Source organism: Perca fluviatilis, chromosome 14 (genome assembly GCF_010015445.1).
Source record: "Perca fluviatilis chromosome 14, GENO_Pfluv_1.0, whole genome shotgun sequence".
Lineage (NCBI taxonomy): Eukaryota > Metazoa > Chordata > Actinopteri > Perciformes > Percidae > Perca > Perca fluviatilis.
Genome location: NC_053125.1, coordinates 2,671,442 through 2,698,974, shown reverse-complemented (window position 1 = coordinate 2,698,974; position 27,533 = coordinate 2,671,442). Strand labels below are relative to the sequence as shown.

The 27,533-nt window shown below is 39.8% G+C and overlaps 1 protein-coding gene across 3 annotated transcripts in view; it reads left to right on the top strand.

Moving 5' to 3' along the window:
- Window positions 1–20,030, top strand: part of pde5ab (phosphodiesterase 5A, cGMP-specific, b) — a 118,587-nt gene extending 98,557 nt beyond the window's left edge. For all 3 annotated transcript variants that reach the window (XM_039822910.1, XM_039822909.1, XM_039822908.1), the window contains exons 17-22: window positions 4,212–4,312; window positions 6,010–6,087; window positions 6,495–6,558; window positions 14,383–14,457; window positions 19,627–19,710; window positions 19,902–20,030. In XM_039822910.1, the coding sequence (XP_039678844.1) occupies window positions 4,212–4,312; window positions 6,010–6,087; window positions 6,495–6,558; window positions 14,383–14,457; window positions 19,627–19,710; window positions 19,902–20,009 (510 nt within the window). In that variant the 3' untranslated portion in view covers window positions 20,010–20,030. The remainder of the gene's footprint in view (window positions 1–4,211; window positions 4,313–6,009; window positions 6,088–6,494; window positions 6,559–14,382; window positions 14,458–19,626; window positions 19,711–19,901) is intronic.
- The last annotated feature ends 7,503 nt before the right edge of the window (window positions 20,031–27,533 follow it).

The window sequence follows — 27,533 nt, the reverse complement described above, 5'->3', positions numbered from 1 at the left end:
CAAATGTTTTTTTTATTGAAAACAACATTGGCATATACTGTAGTGTTCAATTTCACACTAACATTCTCACTTGGACCCATTTAGCTATGGCTGCAGTATGTTTGTTCTTAGTTGTGGTATCCATGTGCTTCTGTCTGAAGTCATCCATTATCACCTGGCTTTGACGAGGGGGCGGAGAATTCGCATCAGCTGTGTGCTTGGCCATCAAGTGGTATTTCAGACTGGATGTGCACAACGACAAAACACACAGATCACTTTGGTCTTGTCAATGGAACCATTTGGCAACTTTTTAAAAGTAAACTTTCCATTCAGAATCTTATTGGCATCCATTTCGGCGTCTAGCACTCCCCATCCACTCAAAAAGTAGAGTTAGCCTACTACTCTTTGGCCGGCTCGCAAGCCCAAACAAGTGTGTGCAGCGGCCTGTTGTTTTGTTTCCGGTCTAGCTAGATCCGGTGTGGTGTTGTAGTTTTTCTAACGCAGATGGATTTTATTGTCTGTGTTTGTTGCATGGAGACATACCTGTGTTATCGGTTCAGAGCCCCAAAAACAGAACAGATCAGAAGAGACATATAGATAATCCAGGGCGATGTCACCTTATTGCAGATATATCAGTATTGGCAGTAGTGGGATGTAACTAATTCAAGGACACAGAAATAAAACATCTGCACTAAATGTAAGGGGGAAGTAATTTAATGTTGGCTACTGACGTACAACCACATCACGCAATCTGAGGTTATTTTATGAATGAAATAGACATATTTCACATACCTGAGGGCCAATTCGGGGATGATTCTAACACAGGCTTTTCCGGTGTCACAAAGAAATCTGTGACCCGTCAGAATGTGTTACTGTAGCGCCGTCTACCTGCCGCAAATCATTCTGTGACTGTGCGGAAAAAAATCAGACTTGGTTAGAGGCATTAATAAAAACTATATAAACATAGCTAGTTTTTCACTGTTAGTTTTGTTTCCTGTTATAGGTCATTTAAGACTATTGTGTGAAAAATGACAGAGCTTCAGAAACATTAAAAAGTTATATACTGTATAGTCACTTAAAGTAAAGGATGTGAATACTTCTTTCACCACTGAGTATTGATATACTGTACATGTTGGCCGAAAGGTAATAGCAGGGCAGAAGAAGCAGGGAAGTGTGGTCTGAGGGAGAGGGCTTTGTAGACGCCAGGTGGTCCAGGGTCCAGGGCCAACACGGTCCAGAGTATTGTTTCCCCTGGTAAGAGTGTGGACATGCAAGTTTTGAAAAAAATAAAATTGCACACCAATTCCCTCACTATGCTGACCAGAGCGCTCTGTAACACTTTATAATAATGATGTTCATGTCTTCTTTAAAAAACTGAACTCTACATACTGTATATTCTGAAGAATTGTGGTGTTGTAATCATAATTAACTAAACATGACTTCTTCATTACTTCATCATGTTTGTGGCCCTTCAAATAAAGTGCTCACCTGCTCTATCTTTAACATTGATAAATGAGATGTGATATGATTAATGGTGTCATACAATTAAATTTATTAAGAATTAAAGGAGCGGGTTGGCAAAATGATACTGAGGTCACTACTTTGACACAACGTACTGCAGATGCATTTTTATAGTTGCTTTATGCATAACGACATGAGGTGTGTCTGAACACCAGAAATGTCTTGACATTTTTTCATTTTCCATTTGAGGGGTCACAAAGAGGATTGCTGCATATGGCACTGTTAATCATATCTTATTTATCAATGTTAATGATGGAGCAGGTCAGCACTTTATTTGAAGGGCCACAAACATGATGAAGTCATGTTTAGTTAATCATGATTACAACACTACATTCAGTTTCTTTAGCCTGTCACTTTAAGTACTGATTTACCAATAAAGAAGACATGAACATCATTAATATGAACATGAAGATTAAAATACCTTCATTGATGCATTAATTAACATATTGTTCCTGCATTAAGTCATGCATGAGATACTATTAATCCTTGTACGGTTCTGGTGCACGGATGATGACCAATTGGAGTGGTTGTTTAAATTTAATATTTATGAAGTTGGCGACTTTTGTTTCTAAAGCTTGGCAAAAAAGACTAGAAGGTTTATTTGTTTAGGGTATGTAGTTACTTTGGCATCTGGTCCTTTGTCCTAGGTAATGGTGTCTTGTAAGTCTGTGTGGGCTGGGCATATTTTATTGTATGCATAATAAAATACAAATTATTCATTCATTCATTGTACATTCCTGATAGTTCATGAAATTCTACGTGAATGAAGTCATGATTTTTCATGCATGAAGTCATGCTAATTCATGTACCATTATTATAAAGTGTTACCGAGCATTCTTATACAGCAGCAGTCAATGTGGGGCTGACAGTAATAAATCTGTAAGAATACATAGGAATTACAGTGCTTAATTTTCATAGCTATATGTACGAATAGTTCATGAGAACAGGCTGTTGTTTTGTCATGTGACTACTGATGACTTCATTAACTCCCTTAATTGCATTTGGAGTTTTCCCATGGGCCGTTGCTCTTTCAAAATTAAAAGGCGCAACGCTGGTTAGTGAAGTCTTTACCTCCACGATCAATCATCTGATCCACTTCCTCAATACATACGTGCTTGTTGTTGCAGCGCAACACGTTTGTTACTCTACCCACAGAGCAAGTCGCAAGTTTTGGTGCCACTGGTATTGTTCTGAATATATTTATAATTTCATGTACATGTGTTTCAAACATGGTGTTCTAATCCTATACTTGTAGGGTGTTGGACACAGTTTGATTCCAGTACAACAGATTGTTGAAAAAAAGCATGATTGTATTGTTGAATTTATTAAATAAACCATGTCATGTGATATGCTACTTTTAGTACACTTAAAGAACAAGGGGCAAGACCCACCGGTTAGAATTTGTTCCCCCAATGATGAAACAGACTGCCACGCAAGATAGGTGGAGATCTCAACCTCCACCAGTGTTGAACCCAAAGTTACGCCCTTGATCTCTAGATGAAGATTTGACATCTGCGGAACATTGTTCATCAACTCTGACTGCGTTTGAGCACCAAGCATCATTGATAGAAATACAGCTGCCTGCCCATCGAGTGCAATGGCTGCAGTAGTCACTACGTAACCAAGATTCTTGCATTACTTGTTCCATGAGGACACGTGGATGAACTTTGCTGTGCCACTTTCTGGTGTGACATACCAGGCTTTTACTCTGGGTAATCCACCGGACCTGCTGGTAACTGTTTCAATAGACTTTTACTTTTGTAGAAGGTAGTTCCAAAGACAACTGTGCACTATTTAAACAGGATTTTTCTGTATTAGGGTAGTCTATATCCACAACGTTCCACTTCTGGGTCTTAACGACTACTCAAAGCACTTTTACATAGTACAGGAACCATTCACCATTCACACACTGTAGCTGAGGATGCCGTACAAGGTGCCACCTGCTCATCAGATAGACATTCACACACATTTACACAGACCTTGCTGAGGAGGAAGGTCTGGCTGGTGCAATGCCAGACTAATATTAGGGTGAAGGTAGTAATTTCTGAGATTTATGTCTCTAAACCTGGTTAGATAAAACCTTGTACACAGAGCCTTGAAACCTTAAAACAATGGATTTATAACATAAGCCTTTACATAAACAATGTGATCCTTGATGTGTATGTCACATAAAACTATATTCAGGCTGAAAGCACTTTGAATGGTCATCCTCAAACTGGTCACAGTTCAAATCATTTCAACCTGAGACTGCCAACGGTTTCAGCACAGGGAAAGAATGGCGTGCTAGTGGATGTTCACAGGCCTTAATGTTGTTGCCTGCTTGCTGCAGGATGCTGAATCTTTTTTTATTATGTATAAAGCCTACCCAGAACCCTCTGACGGCACAATAAAATCTAGTGACTTACAGCCTGCTCTGATCTTTATGGCCTCTAAACAAACTCTAAATGCACTCTGAACTCCACAGCACCACTTAACCCCATTGCTGCAGGACACATTCAGACATATTCACACAGATGTAAGCTCATGTGCGCGCGCGCCGCACACACACACACACACACACACACACACACACACACACACACACACACACACACACACACACACACACACACACACACACACACAGTCAAACCCTCATGTATGTAAGTGTAAATCATTAAATAAAATACAGAGCTGTTTGTGCTGTTTTCTCTCTCTCTCTCTCTCTCCAGGGAAACCAGATCCTGAGCGGTCTCTCCCTGGACGAGTACAAAGCCACTCTGAAGATGATCGAGAGGGCTATTCTGGCCACTGACCTGGCCCTGTATATGAAGTAGGTACCAAACGTCAAGCCCAGATGGAAATCTTACTGGAGAGGGGTGGAGAGGAGGAAGACAGAGGAAGAAAAGTCCATTTGGGCAGAGGAGAGAGAAGGGAAGCTGTTTTGGAGTATTTGGATTGGGGGTGATTACATGCAATCAGCACTTCACAGAGCTGTTGTAATCTCGCTTTTTTATCTCCAGAATACAGCAAAGCATCCTGTCTCGTCATTCCAGAATGCTTATATGTCTTTATTACTTGTCACATATTGCTATTATACAGAAATTCCCTTTTTACTTGAAATACTTAAGCTTATTAGGGCCCGAGTGCCGACAGCGGCGAAGGCCCTATTGAAACTGAGGGAATTCTTTTCTGCAAATTAATTGCCTTTTTGAGGTGCTTAACATATTCAAAAACTCACCAAAATTGGCGGTCGCATCAAGCCTGGTGAAAATGTACGTATTTTAAGGGTTTTGGTAATAGGCGTCCAAAAATGGCTCACTAGCGCCCCCTAAAAAACAGCCCTTGCAGTATATGTAGACTCGCGAAATCTGGTATGCATACGTATCATGTCAAGACGTACAACAATGCTCATTGGATCCATACCCTAAACCCAACAGGAAGTCCGCCATTTTGAATTGAAAGTTGTTTTTGGCCATTTCCACATGTCGTACTTTAACGAATTCCTCCTAGAGATTTCATCCGATCGACTTCAAATTTGGTCTGTGCCACCTTAAGACGTTAAAGATGAAAAGTTAGCAAAAGAAAAACCATGAAACTTTTTATAATCAAGACTTTTCGTCAAACGGAGTGGGCGTGGCGGCCATTTTGAGGGTTTAGCGATTAACGAGAAATCTGTTCTAACTCGTACATTTTCCAATCTGGACGAAATTTGTCATCATTGACAATAGTCCAGGCCTGAGGACATCTACAGGCCAATATTGACTTTTAGTCATTGCGCCCTCTGCTGGCAACAGGAAATTAGCCTTAAATGACAAACATCATCCGATTACATGAAACTTAGAATGTGTGGTCTACAAATTCAAAACAAGAGAATATGTGTGCAATGCCAAAAACAATTAAAATGCAGAATCAGTGGTTATAGAGTTGTGGAGCTATTAGCAAAAGTTTTACTTTGGCTTTAAAACTACTGATTGAACTGCATCTCAAAGTTGTTTTAAGAGGCTTTAAAAGAGAACGCTGACTGCCCAATGCAGTACCATCATAGACTGTATGTAGGTGTATATGTAGGATCATAGACTGTATTTATATGTATATGGATGTAGTCTCTTAAAGCCCAAATGAAGCTCACAGTAGGTGGTTCTAGGGCTCTAGGGCTGTGACAGTATAGATTTTTACTCGCTGCCGTGAAGAAGCAACAGAGGTTAAGTGAGTGTCGCCAGTGCCTGGAGGGCGAACGGTGAGAGTAGCGTATAATAATAATTTATACTTTATTAATCACGCAAGGGAAGTTACAATGTTTCACCCCGTCTTTTTTGACTTCTTTACATTCATCTACCTCAGTTATTTCAGCTCTGATCTAATCTCTATTTCAGTCTAGACAGTGGGTGGTAGAGGAGGTAAATAATAAATACTGAATGAGGATAATTAATACGTGTGTGTGTGTGTGTGTGTGTGTGTGTGTGTGTGTGTGTGTGTGTGTGTGTGTGTGTGTGTGTGTGTGTGTGTGTGTGTGTGTGTGTGTGTTAGGAGGCGTGGTGAGTTCTTTGAGCTCACCAAGAACAGCCAGTTTGTTTGGGAGGACGAAAATCACAGAGAGTTACTGAGGTGCGTACCAATCCTTCAAAACTCAAAACACGTGCCAACTAAGTGACTTTCTAGCCAGATCTCTAAAATGAAAGTTCATAGTTCTTTCTTTTTTTTAGAAATAAACTGTTCTATATTAAGCAGTAAATACATCATGACGCAAAGTATTACTGATACATTTCAAAGGTTTGTGCGTTAGATGCAGCTTTACTTTCGCAGAATTCTCTTCACCCAGAAATGAGTTGTTTCTGAGAGGCAGTTAGTGATTTTAAGCACACAAGTTATGCTAATGTTTCACTTCCAGAACCATAAATTGACTCATAATGCTTAGACGTGGCCGTATGCATTGAGGAGCTACTGTTGATTGAATCATCTGTAGGGCGTGGCTCTGTGAAGATCAACGTGTGTCAATGTATCGCTCTCTTCAGGTCAATGCTGATGACTGCATGTGACATCTCAGCCATCACCAAGCCCTGGCCAGTGCAAAAAAGGGTAACATTTCCCATAATTATCTATCTATGTAATGGTTGATCTGCAATGTTTGGTCTTCTCTGGTATGGAATTTCATTCCCCTTGACTTCTGGTTGCTGTAGTCCAGTAGTTTCAAACTCAACTTCAGTAAGGACCACACTGGAAAAAGAGAATCACATCTCAAGGGCCAGACGTATAGTTTATTGACATGCTTTTATTTTGAAAAAGTCAAATATTTTTTACTGTATTATTGCATGTCTTATAAAGTCTTCTCACTTACAGTTTGGTCGACATAAAACCCCTAAAAAAGTCGGTAAAAACTTTCCTTAGCCATCGTAGAAAAAAAAACCCAAAAAGGTCAAAAGAAGCCATTTAAAAATGACTACTGTTTTCGACCATTTGGCCACAGTTGTGTAACTCGCTGCGCGCTGCACGGTCCATTTCAACACGGACTGCTGGGAAGACTGGCCGTGCAGGTTCACCTGTGCAAACATCTGTAAGAGTCTTCATGTAGACACCACAGGGAGTCAAATGGCTTTAAATATGTGGTCCGAGATGTGGTCTGCTTTTTCTTCTGCCACACGGCATCATTTTGTCATTGATTACATGCCACTTTGCCCTTTGCAACTCATCCGTGAACAGATGCATTCTAATCAGTGATGGTGTTTAACAATGAAAATACAACTCCCATAATTCCACGCAATTTCCCAACGTCATCAAAAGTCTGTGATTACCATCCATTGTTATGATTGAGAGACGCCTAGCAGCAGAAAATTACATAAGGTACGTTTAAGAGCAGTGCATCACTTCATATCTTTGTCTCATTTCACATTCTATTTACTTCTTAACACTCTCCCTTCCTCTCTCTTTCTCTCTTTAACTCCCACACACACACACACACACACACACACACACACACACACACACACACACACACACACACACACACACACACACACACACACACACACACACACACACACACACACACACACACACACACACACAATGGAGTGCTCATTAATAAAAACAGCTGTGCCCGTCCTAAAACATTCAGGGAGTAAACATGCAAATATGTTCACACTCTATTTACTTCTTAACACTCTCCCTCCCTCTCTCTTTCTCTCTTTAACTCCCACACACACACACACACACACACACACACACACACACACACACACACACACACACACACACACACACACACACACACACACACACACACACACACACACACACACAATGGAGTGCTCATTAATAAAAACAGCTGTGCCCGTCCTAAAACATTCAGGGAGTAAACATGCAAATATGTTCACACTCTATTTACTTCTTAACACTCCTCCCTCCCCTGCATGCAAATGTGTTCTCTCGCTTAAACGCACTCTCATCTGCCACAACTGAAGGGAAATGCATTTCCTCTTTGTCCTCTGAATGGATGAACACTGGAGTTCCATTTTAGTTTTCAGATGAGATTTTAACCCTTAGTTTAAGAATGGTTTAAATCTACCATAATCAGTAGCCATGTTTGTGTCCACGTGATAATGCTCTAATATTATCAACACATTCTCATGAAGGGGTTCGTATGATATCAAACGAAAACCTATGCATAACAATTTGTATGATGTCCTATGAAATTACGGCAACCACTGGCCGGTCACATGACAGTTTAGTTAAGCAGTCTTTACAGTTAAATTTAGCTGAGAAAAGGTGGCTGTGAGCCGGGTACAGAGCACCGCGATGTTTCGGTCTTTTCAGAGGTCGTTACAGTTACATTTAGCCTACAAAAAGTTGACTGTCCTGCGTCTACGACAGTTAAGTTTAGACACTAAAATGACAAGTTAAGATTAGAAAAAAGATTGTGGTTTGGGTTAAAACACAGGTCCGCTTAATAGTACTCCTGGATCACAAACACCCGTTTCCTAGTTGGGTGAAGGTCTTGTGTTTTCCCCTTAAAGAGCAGCTATTATACTACTTTTCTGGTCTTAGATTTTGATTCAGGAATCCTATGGACCAGCCCAACATGATTCACGGCACAATAAACTATAGATCGTCGTGAACTGCAGCTCCTCTGAAAGCTTGGTTTAGGTTCCAAACATCCACCCTGACCTCCTTACACGGACCTGAGTGGTCTTATACAGCAGCCGTCAATGTGCTTCTTAGTTTAAACAGTAATAAATACGTGATATACATACAAACTACAGTGCATGAAATAAAAACACAATATTCTATTTAAAAAATGTATTTAATTTGGTGCAAAATAATGGCAAAGGTCAAAGGTGCTCACTACTGCCCAAGCTGTTTTTGATAAGAAGAAAGCAGGTTTCGGGCCCTTTTGTTATTTGGCTGCGAACAACTTAGATGTCTCTTTCCAAACCAAAATAGAAAAGCGGATGATGAACACCAGACAGCTTCAAGAAAGATGGACATTGCAGCCAGAGTTTTCACTGAATACTCTGTGGTGCTTGACGAAAGCACGGACAAAACAAAAGTGTTCTCCACTGCATTATACACCAACAGACACTGTGCAGCAGATGCTTGAAATATGAATGTGTCTTGTCTATTGACCTGCAATGTGTCAATTAAATCCAGGGAACAGCAGCTGTGAGACAAACCTTTTTGGTTGTTTCTGTGTCCCTTTGATCAGACATTGGGATAACTAACATACCCATACTACTTTACTTTGCATGTAAACATCAGTGTCTTTTGGTTCGAGATTAGAATTCTCCAGTTGTGTCCTCTGACAATGTCTATAGTTTTCTGGAAGGTAAGACCTCAGCAGATCTCAGGGTGTTGGGAGTTAAAGGGGTCATAAAGTGGAACTCCTGTCCTTAGACTTTCAATACTCTCATCTTGAAGTCTTTAACAGACTTGCCATGGTCAAGTTCAGGATGAGTTCATGAGAACTCACAGAAAGTCATCAAGATACACAGCTACAGTGAAGAGATTCATGGAAGATTGGATGTTTCCGAGGCTACAGTTACACTGATATGTTTTGGTTTAAAAACAAATACTGTATATCTTTTGTTACATTTCCCCCTATCATCCCCCCTGCTCTGGCGTTTTCCCCCTCTCATTCCCAGCCTGGGTAAACCCTGACCAACTTCCGGCAAATTTGAGATTTGCTCTGCAAGTCAGTCTGGCCAAGAGCCCATTCAAGCCCATTTCCAATGTTTCCAAATCGAGGCACCAATCACAACCGTTGAGGCGGGCTTTACACGGTGACAATAGCGCAGCGACGGCGAGCAGCTTTTTGTTTACATTCAACATGACGGCCACCGAAGCGCAGCAACCCGTTGATGCCGCTGTCGCTGCTACGTCACCCGGATCGTTGGTCTGATTGGTTGAAGGACTATCCAATTGGGCCCAGAGGCGTTTGAGCGGCGTCTGTTAGTGACGCCCCTTTGGAGATGAGCTGTGAATGAACCTTGCCCAGACCCACTCTCAGTTACAACTGAGAAGGGTCTGGTGTCAACCAGGCTATCTCATTCCCCCTGCTCTAGCGTTTCCATGCCCCTAAACCGGAGACATTTGGAAACACTTCTGACCCGTTGTGGTTTGGAATCTGCGGGGTTGTGTTGCAGTCTCAACAGCCTCAAACGGAGACCTTTGGCAACACGAACACTGCCAATGCTCCGCCTGATCATGACGTCTCTTTCTCTGAGACAAAGCTACCAATGTTACCATGGCAACTACCAGCAGCAGGCGGAGTCGCCACGCTGCCTCCTGTTTATGCCCAGTATACCAGAATGTTGATGAGATATGAGGTTTGGGCGTGTTAGTTTAAACGGAGATTAGTTCTTCTTCTGGAGCTAAAAACACTTGTGTGCACGGAGATCGCTTTTGGCTCAAAACTCTGCTTAAAAAAAAAAATGTAGCAATGTAAATGTAGCCTGAGATGGTGATCCAAAATGGGTCATGGACCTTGCATTCCACAGGAGCTCAACATCCTTAACCTGAAGTTGCAGGGCAGCTTGTGGAAGTGTAAGTGCCTTCTTCACAAAACTGAGATTTTGGAAAACTCAGCTTTCTGCACAAAAAACCTCAGTCATTTCACAGCTTGCAGATGTCTTGTAGAGGAAGGCACAGCATTCAGTGGTAATGAATACGCCTCTGCCATTGGGAACCTACTGCAGGAAGTTGAGGCTGATGCTGTGTGACACTTTCCAGCTGTTTGCAGAGCCCTTCTGGGCATCGATCCGATTCCATCACAGAACAAAAAGGGATGAGTTTGAGAAGGAGCAGGCCGAAGCATAATGCTTATAAAGTCCTGCAACTACTTCACAATATCATATTATATATATATATATATATATATATATATATATATATATATATATATATATATATATATATATATATAAACAAAATAGCATACAAAAATTGAAAGTCATAAAATAACTTACAGTAATACAACAACATACAACTATACACCGTGTGTACATTCCCATTCATATATTCAGGTCACCTCTGTGTAATGGTCAATTGTTTTCTTGAATCTATTTTTGAACTGTATAATATTATGGCTCTGTTTGATTATTGATAAGTCCATTCCATAAGGTCACCCCACAAACTGAAATACACATGCTTTTAAGAGTAGTTCCCACAAGTGGTTGTTTAAACATAAATGTACCTCTTAAATAATATCCCCCTTCTCTATCCTTAAACATTGTTCCTATGTTATCTGCTAAATCGTTTTGTTTAACTTTAAACATAAATTGTGCAGTTTTAAATTGAACAATGTCCTGATTGCTCTTTTTTGCAACTTGCTAAACTTTTGTAAGGTGCTCTTATAGTGAGCTTAAAACTAAATTCATGTTGACTCAGGGAAAAACAGACATAATTAGGCGATTTCTGAAATAATTACCAATTACCTCAATCCTTTCCAGAGTGTAGTGTACGCTGGTGAAAAGAAGAACGCCGTAATGTTCAACAAGTGCCGTTTACTTCAACAGGAAGCATTATATTATTACAACAGTTCTTAATAGCGAGCATGCTAGCAAAGCACGGTACATTCAGTAGTCGCCATCTTCTTCTCTCACTCTCTGTACTCAGGGTTTCAACTTATAGCTGCTTTAGAACAGTGCCGCCTAGTGGTAGAGTGCAGCAGACATACAAAGAAAGAACACAACACAGAGCAGTTCAAAATGTTCAGTCGGGTAATGGACCTTTTTGGAAGCACATATCTATGAACTTTAATAAATGCCAGTACAGGTCCAGGCTTAGTGATGCCTATCTTGAAGCTGTACCCAGGGTTTCAACTGTAGCCTTCATTCACGCCAACTGTGGCTCAGCTGTGTGCCAGGTGACTGGCAAGAAATAGAATAAAGTACAAATTTATTCAGGGATTGCATTTGTTAGTTCAGTGCAATATTTCAATGAGCTATTTAAGATAAAATAAAGTAAGGAAAAAAGATTCAATTACTCTCTAAGAAATAAATCAGTAAAATAACTTAATAGAAAGTTCTGGCCGCTCGTTACCCAGACTTTCCCCCGTAATTACAAAACAGCAATGTTTTGTGTAGCTACAGTTAAAATACAAAACATTTTCTGTTAGGCCCAGTGTTGGGAGTAACGCGCTACAAAGTAATGCATTACTGTAATTCCACTACTTGTAGCGGTAACAAGCATGCAACGAAATATTTTTATTTCGCAATTAACGCAATTACAGTTACTGAAATTTAAATGAGTTTGTTACTCGCGTCACTCTCTTTTGTGAAAAATTAACGCTTGCAGACAATAAAACAGATAGAATGAGCTTTCTAAACATAAAAAAGTGACAAATGTAAAAAAAAAAGCGACAATGTAGACTTCTATAATCTTCCAAAACCAACATTTGTGTTGGAGTTGTTGGAGAACAAAGTATGCAATTCAAAATGAAAAAAAACAAAAATACAACTGTGAATACACAGATATTTCTTAGAGTGTATCACTTGGTTTTGATTCAGGTTTCCTTAAATTACTTATGACCTTAACAGTTTACTTGCTTGACCATACTGATCGTGAACTTAAGTGTGCCAGCAGCATCCTCCAAAATCAGCAGTTTAAAATGCTTTCATACACCCAGTAGAAGGTCTTTCTTGCTGTTGTTGGAAGCCTAATGAAGCGGCCCCTGACCACTCAAGTTATTCTCAGAGCAAACTTGCTCTGCAGACAATTTTTTTGCTGTTCTGACTGACATTAGTAAAGTAAATAAAGACAAAGTTACTTAGCCTCATTGGTTAAAATTTGCCTCATGTTTCGTGTTGGTTTTAGTCAGCTCTAATAAGCTGTCTCACTGACTGAGTCTCCCTGCATCTCTATAGTACTGAGCCTTTATTACAGAGGCATCAGTGAGCTCCAGATGGTTTCAACACACACATACTCACAGAGTGAAACTGATATGAGCCCGAGGCTGCAGTCAGATCTCATTGACCTCTCTGTAAACAGACGGAGACTATTAACTTAGAGTGACTACTCTCTCTCTCTCTCTCTCTCTCTCTCTCTCTCTCTCTCTCTCTCTCTCTCTCTCTATTTTACTTTGTTTTGTTCCTGACTTGCCTTCATACATACCTACTTTTTTTTTCTTACGATCCTTCAGTCTTGGTGTTTCTTGCATGCTATTGTTTTTCTTGTTTCTTCAAGTTGTTGCATTTGTTCTTTCTTCATTTCTTTGTATATATATATATATATATATGCTTCAAAAAGCTGGTCTCTCGCTCTTTTCAATATCCTTTTTCTTTTTCTGGCTGAAGAAGAAGACTCCTTTTCCTGAAATTTGGATTTTGGACCCTATTTTTCCATGCATTGGTGTGACTTGACCAATGTGAACAAAAATCAGAACAAATATTGAGCGAGAACGATATAACCGGCAGCTGTGAACCAAACCGCAATTTAACCCTATTTTGCCAAATGCGCATCATCAATTTCTATCAACTAAAAGTTCAGTGTTTTCTGCTGACAGGCTCAGATTATTATTCTAAGTGTCTGACAACATTATGGAAAGGATATCTACAGAGATAGACTTTTTTGTTAAAGAGGAAGATCTTTTTTAACCAGAAACAGCCCCAAAATCATTATCGCCAAACTCACCAGACTCCATGTAAATAAACAGTACTTTTATTATTTATTATGTATAGAGCCAGCATATTTCCACATGTAAATGGGTGAATTAAGGGTTTATTTCAACCAAAACAGAGACGGCTTTTCATAGTTTTATTTTTGTTTCTGTCAACTTTGAATACAGTGTGTTTTATGCTGATAAAATGACAGAATGGAGAACAGAATTTAAATGGAGTCTGGTGAGTTTGGCGATACCAATTTCAGGGATATTTCTGTTTAAACAATTAGGATCTTACTCTTTAACTGTTACGAGCGGCTAAGCTAACCAGGTTCATTAAACAACAAAACACCGCTGCTAAAGGTCAACTCTGCGGTATCAACCTCACAACTTCTTTTTCAATTTGTATTCTTTAGATGTTTTCTTTTTTTGCTGTTTCTCGGCCATCTTCTTCTTGATGACTCCTGGAGTGTAGCATGCTGGCATGCTTAGCATCGCTTACTGCAACTTTAACAACCTGTGATGTGTTTTGCTTGTTGTGATACATTAATAGTTTGCTTCTGTTCTGTCCTTGGTCTACCTTCTGGATATAGGAAGAAAACCACTTTCGCCAGTGTTTGCTTGTAGTAAAATGCTTTTGGAATGAAAATTGTTAATATTGTCAATAGTGTAAATATAGAAGTTCTTGATGTGTTCTCTTTTTGTCATGTTCTAAGTTTTTCATTACCTGAAAGTCCATTGAATTTTCAAATCAACAATGCTTTAGGTTAACAATGTTATTTGAACTCATCAGTGTCTTCTCTCTGCAGATTGCGGAGCTAGTAGCCACTGAGTTCTTCGAACAGGGGGATAAGGAGAGACAAGAGCTGAACATTGAGCCCAGTGTAAGTGCATTGTGTCCCCTCTGTATGACAAAAACCTCTTTAGGAAGTACACAAGCTGTGGTGTGCCTCAGGGATCCGTTATTGGTCCACTTCTTAATTTATTTTTATAATACATATTGATCAACATTACAGTAAATGTTCCATTGTTGTGCAAAATCCTCATTCATCAACTGTTGTCCCTCAGTCTGATGTTAAATTAGCCATTAAAAAAAACACACACACACAACATGACAAGTTAGAACCAGAGAAAGCAAAACATGAACAGCTATAGAAAGCTTAGCAAAGTAGGACATATAAAAATTAAGTAGGTAGACAATCAGCACAGTAAGCACAAGTTAAACATTAAAACATAAATTGACATTATATAACAGAAGACAGGTGAAACCAGAAGGAAAACAATCTGACAAGCAGAGCAGAGAGGGCAAGCAAGCAGGTGTGATGGCAGTTCTGGTAGTTTTTAAGCAAAGTTTTAAAGTTATGTTCAAAGGAATGATAAGATTCGCTATGTCATATATTTAATAAAAGGATGTTACAAAACTGTAATTGCTGTCTGGCCGAAAGATGTTTTCCTCCATGGGACAGCTACTGTATGTCTCCTCTTACTCTAGATCTTGTTAATCTATCCCCAACAATTTGTGGTAAATGGAGTAGGTGCTAATCCATTGAAAATTTTGAATATTGAACCTGCATTGTTTTTAATCTTCATTTGCTTTGGCCTGGTTGTGAGACATGGCATCTATTTTAAAAGCTATACTGACGTAACTGTATGTTTTTGTGTTACCTGACAACTTTAGGACTATTGATGCCCTAAATGATGGCATGTTAGATATATACTGTAATTATGGATAACCTGAGTTTCTTTACACATACACCTGGTGTTTGTAATTGGTTACTCAGACAGAATTGAGATTTTTCCAATGTCCATAATCTTTTCTTGCAAGTCACCAACAATCTATTTTTGTTTTAAATCTGAATTATATAATCAGTCATTTCTTATGGAGAGTCATACATACTTCCTTTTATCAGACTCCTGTTTGTCTGTGTGTCTCCCTTGTCCATACAAATAAATTGACCAGTTATAATGGTTTTATCTGGCTTCATTACTTTAATGGGCTCTTGTGTGGTCTCCTCAGAAAGCAATGCATCGGCAATAAATATTCCAAAAGTCTTATGCCAGACTTTCTAGTAGGATTAGAAGGAGTCATTGTAAAGAAAGGGCTGCATCAGTTGCAGCTATTGTTTCTAAAATTATGTTCTTAGTTTTTAGATTAATTGTTTGGGATTTTTCTAACATGTCACTGTTGAGAGCTGAAACAATTAGTTGATTCATTGATCGGAAGCAAATGAAATAATAATAATCAACATTTGCTGGTTCCAGCTTCTCAAATGTGAGAATGTGCTGCTTTTATTTGTCATACATGATGTGTCTGCTCAATCATTAATTTCAGTATAATGTTTTAGTTTATTTGACACAGGCCTGTTTAGTTGGTTTATGGGTTTTGTCATGGTTGTGCCTGTGATGTGGGGGGAGATCAGCTGCTCATCAGCTCAGTCAAGGAGAGTACATGCAGGTTTACCTGATTAGGTCCTCTCAGCAGGGAGGGGCTGTAAGAGAATAGGTAAGATAGATCCACAGTAAATGCCTTTGCTATGCTAAATGTCATGGGCATCCAAATATGTATATATATGTGTATATATGTGTATATATATATATGCACCCATGACAATTAGCACCCCAAATATTATTATAAAAAAAAAAGAAATATATATATATATATATATATATATATATATATATATATATATATATATATATATATATATATATAGTACAGGCTAATAGTTTGGAAACACCTTCTCATTAAATGCGTTTCCTTTATTTTCATGACGATTCTCACTGAAGGCATCACAACTATGAATCAACACATATAGAATTATGTACAACAAGTGCTAAGCATCTCTGGGAACTCCTTCAAGACTGTTGGAAAAACATTTCAGGTTACCACTTGAAGCTCATCAAGAGAATGCCAAGAGTGTGCAAAGCAGTTATCAGAGCAAAGGGTGGCTACTTTGAGGAATCTAAAATATAAGACATGTTTTCAGTTATTTCACACTTTTTTGTTAAGTACATAATTCCATATGTGTTCATTCATAGTTTTGATGCCTTCAGAGAGAATCATAGTCATGAAAATAAAGGAAAGGCATTGAATGAGAAGGTGTGTCCAAACTTTTGGCCTGTACTGTATATACAGTGCCTTGCGAAAGTATTCGGCCCCCTTGAACGTTTCGACCTTTTGCCACATTTCAGGCCTCAAACATAAAGATATAAAACTGTAATTTTTTGTGAAGAATCAACAACAAGTGGGTCCCAATTATGAAGTGGAACGAAATTCATTGGCTATTTCAAACTTTTTTAACAAATAAAAAACTGAAAAAGTGGGCGTGCAAAATTATTCCAGCCCCTTTACTTTCAGTGCAGCAAACTCTCTCCGAAGTTCAGTGAGGATCTCTGAATGATCCAATGTTGACCTAAATGACTAATGATGATAAATAGAATCCAGCTGTGTGTAATCAAGTCTCCGTATAAATGCACCTGCTCTGTGATAGTCTCAGAGGTCCGTGTAAAGTGCAGAGAGCATCATGAAGGACAAGGAACACACCAGGCAGGTCCGAGATACTGTTGTGGGAGAAGTTTAAAGCCGGATTTGGATACAAAAGATTTCCCAAGCTTTAAACATCCCAAGGAGCACTGTGCAAGCGATAATATTGAAATGGAAGGAGTATCAGACCACTGCAAATCTACGAAGACCCGGCCGTCCCTCTAAACTTTCAGCTTATACAATGAGAAGACTGATCAGAGATGCAGCCAAGAGGCCCATGATCACTCTGGATGAACTGCAGAGATCTACAGCTGAGGTGGGAGACTCTGTCCATAGGACAACAATCAGTGCGTATACTGCACAAATCTGGCCTTTATGGAAGAATGGCAAGAAGAAAGCCATTTCTTAAAGATATCCATAAAAATGTGCGTTTAAAGTTTGCCAAAAGCCACCTGGGAGACACACCAAACATGTGGAAGAAGGTGCTGTGGTCAGATGAAACCAAAATCGAACTTTTTGGCAACAATGCAAAACGCGTTATGTTTGGCGTAAAAAGCAACACAGCTCATCACCCTGAACACACCATCCCCACTGTCAAACATGGTGGTGGCAGCATCATGGTTTGGGCCTGCTTTTCTTCAGCAGGGACAGGGAAGATGGTTAAAATTGATGGGAAGATGGATGGAGCCAAATACAGGACCATTCTGGAAGAAAACCTGATGGAGTCTGCAAAAGACCTGAGACTGGGACGGAGATTTGTCTTCCAACAAGACAATGATCCAAAACATAAAGCAAAATCTACAATGGAATGGTTCACAAATAAACATATCCAGGTGTTAGAATGGCCAAGTCAAAGTCCAGACCTGAATCCAATTGAGAATCTGTGGAAAGAACTGAAAACTGCTGTTCACAACACGCTCCATCCAACCTCACTGAACTTGAGCTGTTTTGCAAGGAGGAATGGGCAAAAATGTCAGTCTCTCGATGTGCAAAACTGATAGAGACACACCCAAACACGCGACTTACAGCTGTAATGCGCGCACAAAGGTGGCGCTACAAAGTATTAACTTAAGGGGCTGAATAATTTTGCGCGCAATATTTCAGTTTTTATTTGTTTAAAAGGTTTGAAATATCCAATAAATTTCGTTCCACTTCATGATTGTGTCCCACTTGTTGTTGATTCTTCACAAAAAATTACAGTTTTATATCTTTATGTTTGAGGCCTGAAATGTGGCAAAAGGTCGAAACGTTCAAGGGGGCCGAATACTTTCGCAAGGCACTGTATATAGACAGATACACAGTATTGTCAGCAGTAACTGATCTCTGTAAATCTAATGATATTTTCTTGATCTAGAGTGTTAATGTTGCTCTTTCAGTTCAACTCACTCTAGACTTACCTGGGCAGGTGGTAGGGTCCAGTAAGTTTTTGTTATTCCTGGGTTTCATTTTGTGCCCTTCATTTGAGAATGCTTTTTTGTAATTAAACACCACCAACAACAACTACACCAAACTGTCCAGCTTCTTGAAAATCCCTGTGTAAATGTTTCTGGTGCCCCTCCATTTCATAGGCCATTGCATGAGATGGTGGTGTGACACTAGCCTCGTGAGACCGTCCTGATCTCGCGAGCTCCAGTTTTCCACTCGCAGATCAGTCTGGCATCTTGAGATAGAGAAAATTTGGAGCCAAACGACCGGGCCAATCAGTGTTGGTTTTGAGGTGGGTTAGGTGGTGATAGACAGATGGTTTATCCAATGAGCTAACCAATATTTTCAGACAGCGGTAGCCCCAATTCTGTTAGCCACTCGCTAATGCTTTTTTTCTCTTGGATCCTTCTTTTGGACTATGGTCCAGGAACCTGAAATGGTGCCTTTTATTCCTAAATTCTCGTTACACAAACGGCAAATATCCTTTACCGACATGTTGCTTGCTTGCAGGAGCTAACGAGCTATGCTTTGCCTGCAGCAGCAGGGGCGGGCTTGTGGTTGTATTTTCATACGCTTTGTGGATCTGATTGGTTGATTTGGCCCGTCTATTACCAACATAGGTGATAGACAGATGGTTCATCCAATCAGCTAACCAGTATTCTCGCCCCTTCCCAAAAGTTCTCCAACGGAAAGTTCCCAGATGGATATGCCGAGCAAATGCGAAGCAATCCATCTGGCGGAGTCAGGTTAGTGTGATACATGAATAAATGAAAAATCTTTGTGATTTGGCCTTTTGACAAAGCAAGCAATTTGAAGACGTCACTATATGATGAGGCATTTATTTAACAAACAACAACAACAACAACTGTGTTTAGACTGATTGATTGCCATCTCTCTGAACCTATTGTTAGCTTTGTTGCACCTGTTATGGCAGGACAAATTGCACCTTTATCATTCTTATTGGTAGAAAATATTTGGGACCTAATATATTCCCATCTAAACTCTGGCCCTCAGCCCTCCTTCAACCTGAGCAGAGGTCTAATCAGCCAGAATAACTGAACCTGTGTTGGTGTTCAGAGGCTTTAAAGTGTCATAATTTTTGCACTCTTTTCATGCAATCTCTTTTTTTATCCCTTTACTCCAGGACCTGATGAATCGTGAGAAAAGAGATAAGATTCCCAGCATGCAGGTGTCCTTCATTGATGCTATCTGCATTCAGTTATATGAGGTAATTCAACCCATATAACTTGAGGTGACTAGTTTTTTTCTGGAAACCACTGTACCAAATGAAAAGCTGCCAATGGTGGACATTCATGTTATTATTTCCCGCTTGCTGGAAAGATGAATTCATTTTGTATTTAAAAACAATTCTCATTGAATTTCCCCTTGTTAATTGAAATATTTTCTTTGCTCTCACAGACATTGGCTGGCATGTCGGAGTATTGCTCCCCGTTGTTGGAAGGATGTCAGATAAACCGGCAGCACTGGAAGCGTTTGGCTGAGGAGTGTGAGAAAGGGGCTGGTTAATGGCATGGTGTGATCCCAACCAACACAAATGTCCAATCTGGTCTCTCAAAATTTGATGAAAATAGCATGATATCTAAATTGACAAATAAGAAGATTTGTGTACGTATAGTGGCCAAAAAATATAATTTCCCTACTAAGAAAAGATTTTCTGATGAAAAAAACACTAGATTTGGTTTAACAGTAAAAGGCATCTTCACATGCCTTCAAGTATAATATAATTATTTTTTACACATTAACAATAATTCCAGTTTTCTTACAACTTTGGTCTTATTTTCATAGGTTTGTCTGTCCTTACTAGGGATGGTACGGTTCATGAAAAAACACCCGAACCGCTCGGTTTGCTAGTCTCGGTTCGGAGCGTGTGTGTACCGCACGGTTCGTCAGTACACTGTTAAGCTGCACTAACCTCTTACTGCCGTAGTGCCCACTTTATACACCTATGTTAAAACACTAACTGGAAATGACGAGCGGGATGGGCGTGACAAACGCAACCCATGGCAGCTGATTGGACGATCGCGTCACATGGGTCTGGCTGGTCCCTAATTTCAAAACAGAGATGGCGGCTCGTTCAGAATACGATCTCATATTGTACTAAAATAGTTCACCGAAACATGTTTCTGAAAACATTTTAAGCGAGAAATAGGCCATGCAGTTGCTGAATCTGTCTTCATTTCAGATCTCATGCAGACCTCCTCAAGTGGAGTGGGGTGCCGCTGCTGGTCACGTCACCTGCAGAAATGTCCAGTGGGAGAGAGGCTGCCCAGAGCTGTAGGATGCGCCAGCGTCGTTTATAGTCTGGTGTGTGGGAACATTTTGGATTTCATGGTACCTATGATGAAATAAAATAATATATAGAACTGCCACTGTGTGCATGTTTTGTGCAACATGCATTCAATATGCTAATTTTAGCTATATATCATATGCTGAAGTATATTCTGGAGTGTTAAAGATTAAAAGAAAAAATAACAAGAACCGTACAGAACCGAAAACCGTGACCCTAAAACCGTGATATGAACCGAACCGTGGGTTTTGTGAACCGTACCACCCCTAGTCCTTACTATCTGTATTGTAATTAGGTTGTACTCACCAAGTTAATTATTCAGACCTGAGAATGTGGCAGCCAGGGGCGGATTAAGGTGGTCAGCCCCCCCTTTGTGTGAGCCCCCCCCCTTAATCATTGTGCTTTACGGGTAAAAATGATTTAGTGCCATACATGGTCCACACACAAATAAGGTGAACTGACACACACACACACACACACACACACACACACACACACACACACACACACACACACACACACACACACACACACACACACACACACACTGAGACAGCCAACAATTACCACCACACCACTTAGGTAAAATGAGAAATTGAACATTACAAACAAAACACAAATACAAACAAACATAAGGCCCAGTGCTTAGAAGCAGGCCTTTAATTATGATCAAGAAACACTGACAGTACAACCAAAACTAACATCAACAGAGGTGTAAGTGGAAAGAATACCAGATATTATCCTCTGCCACCACAGCCCCAAAACAATTACAATGGAAATGTAACTATAAACAGCAAAGCAACAGAATACCCTGGATTCACAGTTCAACATCAAGCTGGTAATCACTTTTAGCTTTATAAACCAACAGGTAGGCTACAGCATCTACAGCAGTGCAGAACACCCAGTTTTACTGAGGCAAAATCACAACATCACTACCAGTGGTGGAAGAAGTATTCAGATCTTTTACTTCAGTAAAAGTACGAATACCATACTGTCCTGCATTGAAAATGGTACATAAGTAAAAGTATGTAAGTATCATCAGGAAAATGTTCTTGAAGTATTAAAAGTGAAAACACTGAATGTGGAAAAATCCTCAAATTTTTTAAACAAACCAAACAGTTCTGTCAATCAACTAGTGTTTAATAAGCTAAACATTTCAGGTGGACTTTTAGGCCAAAATATTTTTGTTTAATTTATTTTAAAACATTGTATTGTTTAAACTACACCTACATGTGTTTTGTCTGCAAAAATCATAATGTGTTAAGTTACTAGTAACTAAAGCTGTCAGATTAATGTAGTGGAGTAAAAAGTACAACATTTTTCTCCAAAATGTAGCGCAGTAGAAGTAGAAAGTGGTATATAAAAAAAGACTTAAGTAAAGTACCTCAAATTTGTACAGTACTTGAGTACTTAGTTACATTCCACCACTGATCATTACTGAGACACAAACCACTGTGCAATACACTAAACTGTGAATAAAAGCAGCAGCACATAATAACACTGTTATTAACAGCAATAATGAAACAGCAGCACAATAATACATATGTACATATTGTTGCATAATCCTACCTTTAGAATTTTTTCTTTCTTGATTTTCACCACCACAACCACCCTCTTTAAAACCTCTGTCCAATATTTGCATTCATTGTCAACTTGTCAAGTCTTTTTTTTTTAGTTCTAAATCTATCCTCCCACCGTCAGCACAGCGCGTAACATAGGCGAGCATTGTCTATCTGTGGCACTCGGATCCCTCATGTTCAGCTTGGCGTACAGCTGCATTTTTCCAGTCACTTGAATATGACTGTTCCCAAATAATTTGTGCAACATAACACGATGCCTTTTGAGGGGGAATACAACAGCCATTCTCTTGGCTGCGTTTCACCATTTGCCAGTTTCCTTTTAAACACGGTTTTGTAAAAGTAGCCTACCTCTTTTGGTGTTTATGTTGTCTTTCAGAGGCAGCAACATCAGCGTCTTTGTTCTGGCAACTTTTAGGTCCTATTTTAATCCAATATGCCCTCATTCATCATTTTTATCCCAACATGCAGGATCTGAGCAGGATTTTTCGGCCTTTTTTGTGTCCTCTCCTCCGCAGCAACAGGTGGGGGGGTATATTCCCTCCATCTCTGCCGGGGGTGCGGTTGACCCACGAGCAGGTGAACTGTGTCTGCAGCATGACCCAAGTCACATCTATCCAATCACCTGCTTGTTTTTAAAAAAAATTTTTCTTATGGGCCAATTAGGGTCTGTTTTTGTTCGCGCTGAAGTAAATTTAAAATAATAATAAATTGTCTGGCCAAACCAGGGCCCCTGCACATGTGGGGCCCCTAGGCTACAGCCTAGGGCTGGGTATCGTTCAGAATCTTTCGATCCGGTGCCAATTTCGATACCTCAGTTTCGATACCGATTCCTAACGATACTTTTTTCGATACCATATGTTTTAAAATCCATTTCAACATCAACAAAAATACATTAAACACAAAGCTTTTATTTCCACCTTAATTGTGAATCAAAACAGTTATCAAAATTAAAAAAATCTGGTAAAACTGCTCACTCAGAGTAACATTAATAAAAGTGCCTTGCCTTGCAAGCTCAGCCTGTCAGTCAGTCATCAGGGCAGAGAAACCACCGTTGTGGCTGCTTGTAAGAGGAAGTGGAACGTCAACAGCACCGCGACCGCTTTCGGCTCGCCATTAATATCATATCACAGCAAACGCTGTCTGCCTGAAGTTTTAAAAAACTGTAACCACACTTGAAACCAACCGTGACTCTCTGTGACTTCAACAAAACTGCAGACAGTTTACTCCGTCCGCACCTCTCCGTGTGCGTATGTGTGTGTGTGTCGGTCGGAGCTCCGCTCTCTGTCAGTATGCAGAGAGGACAGATAAGCTTGCGCTTACACGCTAAGACGCTTTTGGAACCGAAATTTGGCACCGAAAGATAAAGAATTTTTCGATACTCATAGGATTGGAATATTTTTTTCGATACCATAAAAGTATCGACGTTCGGTACCCAGCCCTACTACAGCCTACGCAAGCCTGTGCATTAATCTACGCCTGGCGGCAGCATCACTACACAAGGCCCCGTGGGTACCCTGTAACTAGTACTAAACAGAAGTGCAGCTGGTTATGATGGTAATGTCATTAGTTTTGCAAATAGTTAGTCATTACCCAAAGTATCGCAACAGGAAAGTGATCACCAAAGTAGTTTTGGTAAATCCTCTGGGAACCATGAATGTCTGTACAAGTTGTATGGCAATGAGTCAAGTAGTAGTTGAGATATTTCAGTCAAAAGGGTGGAGTGACGTTGCCATCCACAGAGCAATGCATTCAGCATTGTTAAAAAGTTCCTGCGCGGCACAAAAGTGGTGCAGTCAGTTGACTGGTTCACAGTTGACTGTGTTGTTAGCTAACCTTAAAGGCTAGCAAATCTACATGTTAGTCAACCTGTTTTGGAAGAATATAATAAAGGTGAAAAAATGATTAGCCAAAATGTAAACATCAATCACAGTTAGACTTACCCTACTTGCTGTATTTCGGCGCTATGAGGGATTATATGTGATCACTTTCGGTTTTACTTTAAATAATGTGATTTGGATAATCTGGCTAAACAGTTGGCTTGATCACAACCTTTCTGATCATCTAACAGCTCATTTCTTACCCTGCCGGACTTTGTTGTAGCATTGTCACCAGATCTCATCAATAACTGTAGTGAGTTTGTATCATAAATGATAGAAATGATGGCTAAATCTATCAAAAAAAATAAGACCCAAGTTGTCATATCCCTTAAAACCTTAAAAAATTTGTAACATTATCTTATGTTAAAGAGATATTTTGCAAAAATTAATCCAGCTCTGTGTCGTGGCAGTGTGGGCAGTGTGTTTCTCTCAGTGGCGCCAGTGCATGGAGCTCCCCGTGGAGCAGAGCAGCGAAGGTCTGATGCCAACTCGGCAGACCTCAGCTGCTCGCTCCACTCCTCGGTGCACTGGCGCCATGGAGGGAAGCCAAACATCAAAACACACTGCCCACACAAAGATGACACAGAGCTGGTTTTAAATCAGCAAAGTATCTCTTTACCTGTTAGCTAACTCCCATGACAAACCGGTGAGAATGATGCTCAATTCTGTGCTCATGACACATAATCCTTGATTCAGAGGTCATGCTCATTTCGTCAAACTTTGTGAGACTTGTCTTCCTATCCTCACAATTCTTTCATGTCTATCATTCACCAGAGAAAATAACAGTCAGCACTAAGCTATATTTATTACAATAGCCATTTTTATTTTTGCACAGTGGCTTTCATCTTAAAGTCTCACTTACAATATCTCTCACAAGTAGTGAATTTTAGGGGAACACTGAATGGTGGGACACAGATCCCTGGGGATCAGCACCAGTATACAGATATATTGTACTTACTATAAACTTTACATAGTGTCACAATAATCTGATAAGATGTTAAATATGTCTTCATCCACAGCACACACACTAGTTTGACATTTTTTCACTCATTGTCTTATATATTTATTTGTGTTTTATATATTTATTAGAGTCTCTATATTGTAAGGTCATTTTGTCAAGAGCACACAATTCTTTATAAAGGAAATGTAGTTTTCATACTTTCAAAAATCATACATCTGCTTTTATGAAGGACCTTTCTTAGGAACCACTCTTTCAGATGATATTTGGAAATGTACTGTTTTGTGTTGTTTGAAATTTTTTGATTTTTTTTTTTCAAAATGTAAAAGAACCAAAAAGTAGGCCTAATTTCAAAGGGAAATAGGTCAACATTTCCCACTGCCTTGTTGTGATAAAATAGGACCAATTCACAATTAAAAGAAGAAAAAAACATTTGGATTTGTCACCTCTCTGCATCTGTTCATACTTTTCCACTGTTTTACACAAAGTAATGTTGGCATTAAATTGTGGGCAGATAGTGTTATGATTTAGTACTTTGACATCTCTTGCATTTCAGCCAACAATAGAACATAACAGAATTTTGCTGAAGACCAACCAATATGATGGCACAGGGGTGTCGCCTAGCTCTGGTACACAGTAATTTATTTTAAAAAACAAACCCTTATATCAATTACTAAGCTCGTCAAATTGAATTGATGTACAAGAAATTCACAGAGAAAAACGATGAATGGAAAGGCACACACCTATCTATTCAAGGTCTCACAGCTGACAATGCATGAGGTGGCAGCAACTGCCTGCAGAGTTCAGAGACAGGCACATCCCAAGAGCATGGAGGGGGCTCCATGATTCTTCAATGGAAGGAATTTCAAACAACCACGACTCTTCCAAGAGCTTGCCATCTGGCTAAACTAAACAATGGGAGTATAAGGGTCTTGGAAGGAAAAGTGAACCTGGTGGTCACTCTGGCGGAGCTCATGCGATCCTGTGTGGAGATGCAAGAAACTTTCAAAAGGACAACCATCACTGCAACACTCCACCGCACCCCATCTCTGAGGAGACCTGAAAATGGCTGCCCACCGACGGTCCCCACGTCCAACCTGGGAGAGCATGAAAGGATCTGTAGAGAGGACTGGCAGAAAATCCCCTAATCCAGGTGTGCAAAGCTTGTCTGGTCATACCCAAGACTTAAAGATGCTTTATGTGCTGAGTTAAGGGTCTTGTAGAGGCTACAGGACTATGTAGGCAGTCTAAAAGGCCGGGGGAATGGGGGGGGGACTATACATGGGTGAAAACAGTGTGGCACTTAGCACCACCCAGGACGGTTGTGATTGGTTTAAAGAAATACAAACAAACCAGAGCGGGTTTACCATTGAGTGCAGTCAAAAGAAAATACTCACACCCCTCTCTCTGTCAATGGCAAAAAAAACAACATTTGATCTATTTGCAGGCAACATGTGTAACATATTCTACAACACACTCTGTATCAGTGGTTCTCAACCTTTTAGAGTCATGACCCCCTAGAATAATCCAGTTGGTGTTCACATGGAAGGAATCATTTAAACACTGCTCTCCAGTCTAAAATGTTATTTTAATTTCATATCGGTTTTTTAATTTGTTTTCTCCACGACCAACCCCTGGAAATGATCTTGCAACCCCCACTGCTCTATATCATTTCACAGCAGTGTGTTGTAAAAAATACCATAAATGAGTTGTCGTAGTTCCCCAATATCACTAACTGCAGATTGAGGATTTTGTGAACTTCAACTCAACATTGCACCCATTAAAACTAAACATAAAAAGCCCCCTGAAGAAATGGAATGGTTGTCAGGCAGGACGACAGGAGAAAGACAAATCTGCAAGGATAGACTAAATGACTACAACAAAGAAATTTAACAGGCCAGACAGTCTTTCTTCTAAAGTAAAGTGTTCTTTTCTACAACAGATTGACTAATTAATTCAGCATCTTAAACCCCATCAGATTTGCTGTCCACACTTCAGTGACATGATGATGATGATGATGATAGTCAGAGAACTCTCTTTTTTGCCATAGAACAAAGACAAAACAGAACTACTCATCATTAGTGCAAAGGCTCAGAGAAAGAGAATTGCAGATCCTGCCAGATCTCTGTCTCTAAAGAACAGAGAAGCTAGAAATCTGGGAGGGATTTTAGGCAGTGATTTACATTTCAAGAGCCTTATCAATCCTTTGACAAGATCAGTTTTTTGGCAGTTTGCGGATGATCTGTATCTGCGTGAAGTTTGTGCAATATACGATAAAGTTAATGAATTAAAAAGTGGTCTACTTTGGCTCGGCTACAGCTCTGTGTC